Source organism: Echinops telfairi, unplaced genomic scaffold (genome assembly GCF_000313985.2).
Source record: "Echinops telfairi isolate 266 unplaced genomic scaffold, ASM31398v2 ScPeMD7_7469;HRSCAF=8507_0, whole genome shotgun sequence".
Lineage (NCBI taxonomy): Eukaryota > Metazoa > Chordata > Mammalia > Afrosoricida > Tenrecidae > Echinops > Echinops telfairi.
The window spans coordinates 60,180,615-60,185,831 of record NW_022111372.1 but is presented as its reverse complement, the minus strand read 5'-3'; the positions used below and the strand labels follow the sequence as shown (position 1 = coordinate 60,185,831).

The window sequence follows — 5,217 nt, the reverse complement described above, 5'->3', positions numbered from 1 at the left end:
AGCACCACACTACCGGGGCTCTCTAGGTGCACACGCGCACACGCACACACAAATTCCATTTTCCATGGTCTTTTTGGGCGTCCCTCATATATGTACATATGTGTGTACATATTTATGTGCACAGTGCTCATCCACTTGGAATGTGAAGGGCATTTGTAAACAACAGTAACAGAACGAGGAAGTCCATGAATTCACAATATGAATTCAACTTTAAATGGAATATGTACAGCCAACAGAGACATTCATTGCAATGTGCTTGTTTTTTCTCAATGGTGCCTCCCTCAGGAAACTGTCCATCGTATCTGGGTGATCTTTAGTAAGCTCTGTTCTAGCTGTCGGCGCCCCTTTGAGCTCAGGAGGACAGGTGCAGTCTGGCCACCTGGGGAGGTGGCGGCTGGGATTTCTCTGCAGAGGCTAGGGCGGTGTTGGCCTGTGAGGTCCAGGCAGGGGAAGCAGCAGGCTGGGCCCCAGCTCTCTGATCATGGTGGGGTTGGGGGTGATTGGCGATAGCCTGACTCCCTAGACTGGACTCTTCTTCAGCATGTGATTTTCCAAGCAGACCAGGGGAAGTCTGTGCTGCTGACGGCAAAGAGCTCAAGCCCGGCAGACAGAGCAGGAAGTGAGGTGACCACTCCGTGGGAATCTGGCATGCGGTGAGCGGGCGGTAGGAACTTGGTCTTGGACAGCGGACTGGGGAGATCAGATCCCTCCCTGGCATGGAAGGAGAGGGAAAGTGGAGGCTGTTTTGGAAAGAGAAAGGAGCTCCCTGGGTAGAGGCAGAGATGGGGGTGGGGCGTGAAGTGGAAAAGCCATCAGTGGGGTGAAGGAGAGGGGGAAGGATGAAGGGAGAGAGGGTGGATAGAGGAAGGGAGGTCCAGCAAGGACAGGACGCAGGAGCAATCGAAGCAGAGGGCAGGAGCGGCTGGTGGGGAAGTCTTGGTGAATTCCCCGGAAAGAGGGCAACTCCAAAGCTAGAGTGACAGGCACCTGGGGGCGTGGGGGAGTCACAGTCAAACATGGCATTGTTGGATGGGCTGGTGCCTGGCGGAAAGGTGGCTGAGGGCTGAGTGGGCAGTGTGTGGCATCAGGCATAGGCCTCCTAACTGACTTGCTTTAGTGGGGGGTGCAGAGGCATGGACTGGCCCATGGGGCTAGAAAAGAAAGTTTACAGGAACCCAAGAGGCAGTGGCCGAGTAGATGGACAAAGTGGAAGAGCCAAGACCCCAGGACTGGAAGACACATGCCCCTCCCACTCCAGCAGGGCAAACCAGGGCACTTACTGACCTAGCCCCTTGGTACCCCTACTCTGCTCGGCTCCTGTGCTCCTGCCAGCCAGGGCAGCCTCCGACACACTAGGCAGCTCCCCCTGCGGAGCCTGGTACTTGTTCCCTCGCCATCCCGACCCTCCTGTTGCTCTGTGCAGACCCACTGTGCATCCTTTCCGGCTTCATTTGCCTCCGCTCCTTCAACACAGTCCCCCAGGACTTCATTACGGTCTCCCTCCCCCCAGTGGAGCGTGAGCACCACACAGGCAGAGCCGGCTGGTGTCTGCACAGAGCAGACTGGATGGGGCCCAGCGGGTCCCCACAGACGCTTGCTGCGTGAGTGCAGGACAATGAGAGTCACACTCAGAGGCGCTCCCGGAGAGCGAGGGCAGTGTGTGACTGACACTCACGATGTGCTCCGAGGGAGGGCCCATTTAACGCGACTTTCATCAAGCCAGCCAAAGGTGGAGCTAGGCCATGTGGACAGATGATGTCCTTAAAGAGCCACAAGGAGGGGAAGGGGAAGGTGGGGGAGAAAGGGGGAACCGATCACAAGGATCTACATATAACCCCCTCCCTGGGGGACAGACAGCAGAAAAGTGGGTGAAGGGAGACATCAGACAGTGTACGACATGAAAAATAATAATAATCTATAAATTATCAAGAGTTTGTGATGGAGGGAGGGTTTTGTGATGGAGGGGAAAAATGAGGAGCTGATACCAAGGGTTCAAGTAGAAAGAAAATGTTTTGAGAATGATGATGGCAACAAATGTACAAATGTGCTTGACACAATGGATGGATGGATGGATGGATGGATGGATGGGGATAAGAGTTGTATGAGCCTCCAATAAAATGATAAAAAAAAAGAGCCACAAGCACCCTTCAGCTTGTGCCTGTAATCCCACACTGACCGACCGAGTACTCTCTCCAGAATCAGACACTGGCTGTTTTCCAGCGAACAGAGGGCAAGTGCACAGGAGGGAGTATGTGGACAAACCAGCTGGGACCTGTGCACACACATAGCAACACAGTCTTCTCTCTACTGACGGGATACAACTCTGATGGGAAATGATGAGCCGCTCAGACTCTTTCTCAGATAATGCCAGCTCGCCTTCCTGCCCTTTAATGTTCCTCATCCTCCACCCCCTGCCCCCCGACGACCCCCACCATCACCACCGTACAGAGCGCGTTGTGAGCCACGGACTGTATTCAGCACTTCCCATTTTCACAAGGACCCATTGAAAGTCAGACTATAATCATCACATTCTTATGGATGGGAAAACAAAGGATGAAAAGGGAGCATTGCTTTGCCCAAAGCACACAGCAAGTACCTGGTAGGGCCAGGATAAAACCACAGTGGGACTCTCAGGATTGGCAAACGCTCCTGTTAAGGCCAGAGAGTGCACGGTGTAGGCTTTAGGGCAAAGGCCTCTTTCAGCTACTCAGCTCTGCCCTTGTGGCATGAAAGAAGGAACAGATGGCACATCAGCCAGTGGGCAGAGCAGTGTTCCAATAAAACTTTATTGGGCAAAACAGGCAGTGGCCCATTCGTGGACTGTACCCCAGAGTCTATGCTCTTGACCACCCAAGCTCCAGGCCCCTTGGACAAGCCTGGACAGACGGCAAACAGATCCCTGGCTAGTGCTGAGGGTCAGGTTTAACAGCCCAACCTGCGGCCATCCTGGTGGGGGGCTTGGGTGAGATAAAGAGGGGATGAGCTCTCCAGGGACTGAAGGGTGGCAGATGGGCACTTACATTTCAACGATGCCCTCTGGCAGGTTGGCAGGGATCTCCGTCAAGCCCTTTCCCCGGCAGTCCACGATGTTGTTACTGCAGGTGCAGGCTGAAGGGCAGGAGAGGGAGTGGGCATTGCAGGACGGAGCCTCGGAATGGGGGCCTGTGGGGTCAAACAGAACACAATGGTCAGCTCACGGCAGTGCCAGCTGCCCAAGGAGGCAGCACGGCTTCATCTACTCTCTGATCGAGAGAGGGAGAGAGAAAAAAATCATTCCCAGCTGACATCTCTCCTCACCTGGGAGACAGAGCTGTCACTGGCTAAATATTCAACCAAGAGGCATGATTTTGACCTTGACCTTGCTATTTCTGTATTCTCCCACCTATGCTGTCAGCCCATCATCCTAGGCTTTCAGCAACAGAGGAGCGTGCACAGGCATCCTTGCATGGAGACATGCCACTGAAACCCAAAGAGCACACCGGGGCCACTCTCAGAGCACCTGGTGTCCAAATGGGACCCTGGGGCATTTGGCTTTTCCCCGGCAATTTGATGTTGACTGCTGGTACACCCTCAGTCCTCCCCCTGGGGCCTGGGGTCACAGGAGTTCTCAACACCAGGTGGCAGGGATAAAAGCGGCAGTGTCCCCATCTGGGGCACTGGTGCTGTCAACTTATCAGTGTGGCCATCAGCAGTGACACCCGAGGTATTTCATGTCTGGGAAACATGCACCTAGGGCTTACCTCATTTGGAAATAAGCAGAGACGTTACGCCCAGTGTGTGTGTGTGTGTGTGGGGGGGGAAGGGGTGTCTAGGGAGTGGAGGGTGGGGTGAGCTCTTAATTTGGTTTGAGGTGAGATCTGGTGCAAATTTAATGTAAAGCGAGAGTCCTTCCCCAAGGCAAGGGCAGCCAGGGGGCTGGTCTAGAAAGGCACCCTAGAGAAAATGGACAATGACTGTGGGGTGGCGCAGCACCACGTGGCTGTGAGCCAGGGTTGGCACACAACAAGAACGGTGACCTACCCCAAGATTCTAGGGTAGGAAGCACCTTCATCCCTTTCCTGGGTGGGCATCTCAAATCCTCCCTCATAGCAGAACTAAATTCAAACCTTTTAAAAGACATGACTCCTTCCTCAAAGTCAATAAGAACCATGTGGCTTGTTTGTCACGTGTAGATGTTGTGGTCCAAAAGGTTAAGTCTTCCCAAGCCCCCATCCCAACCTGCTGGATCTAACCCAAATTCCCTAAAGCTACTGCACTGAGTCCATACTCCCTCCCTCCCTTCCTGCCATTGAGTCCACTCTGGCTCATGACAACCCTCTAGGACAGGGTAGAACTGTCCCTGGGGGTTTCCGAGAGTGGAAATACTTGGGAGTGGCTGGTGGTTCTCAACCAGTGAGCTTGTGGTTAGCAGCCCGATGTGTAACCACTATGCCATCAGGGCTGCTTTCGATCCAACCAGGAAGGGTGATTTCAGTGCCTTAGAGATCTCGCTCCCCGAGCAAAGGGCCAGAGGCTGAGAGCATCCTCAGCCCAACTGCAGACCCTGCTCAGCCGGGGAGCCTCCGGCTGGAAGCACTCAGGGGCAGGCTGACATGCGCCATGGAAAATGTCTGCAGGGAAAACGGATTTGGCTTTGGCCCACGTTCCCCGGAGAGGCTGAGTGTGGGAAGCCAGAGTAAGTCCAGCTGCAGGGGTGCCATCCGAGAACCAATCAGGCTACTGGGCAAGGCAAAGGGAAGGGTTCTCTGTCCCCATGGTCAGTCATCCCTGTACTTGTAGGTGCCCTTGCTGTGGGGCTCAAATGACTGTCTGGGGCCTAGCCGGCGTGCTGGAGTACCACCCCTCCATGCAAATGCCAATCCCACCATTTCATTCTTCTTTCCTGGGGCCGCCGTGCCACCCGCCCCCGTCACATTTTAACACAACCCATCGCATGGCTGTAAAGGCGGGAGGTCTGCAGACGCTTGGACGGCATGTCGTAAGGGCTCGGTCATGCAGCTGCTCTCATTGTTCTGAATAGCCCGAGGCCCGCCTCTGCCGTGACTTAGCCGTGGGACCGTGGAAAAGCCACCATACCTCTCTGAGTGGCTTTGGTTAGCCAGCTCCGCAAGTCCAAGGTTGGGGACCTCAAGCTTTCTAAATCCTTTCTGGGTCTCAAGAGGAATGACTCCATCTTAGAAAAATGGAAGCCGAGAGGGTCAGAGACACACCAGTCAG

The 5,217-nt window shown here is 54.5% G+C and overlaps 1 protein-coding gene across 1 annotated transcript in view; it reads right to left on the bottom strand.

The window, feature by feature from the left end:
• The window catches only part of SLIT3 (slit guidance ligand 3), a gene marked incomplete at its 5' end in the record, with an annotated part of 712,261 nt that overhangs the window by 130,490 nt on the left and 576,554 nt on the right, over positions 1 to 5,217 (bottom strand). The window contains one exon of the mRNA XM_004697123.2: positions 3,021 to 3,162. Within this exon, the coding sequence (XP_004697180.1) occupies positions 3,021 to 3,162 (142 nt within the window). The remainder of the gene's footprint in view (positions 1 to 3,020; positions 3,163 to 5,217) is intronic.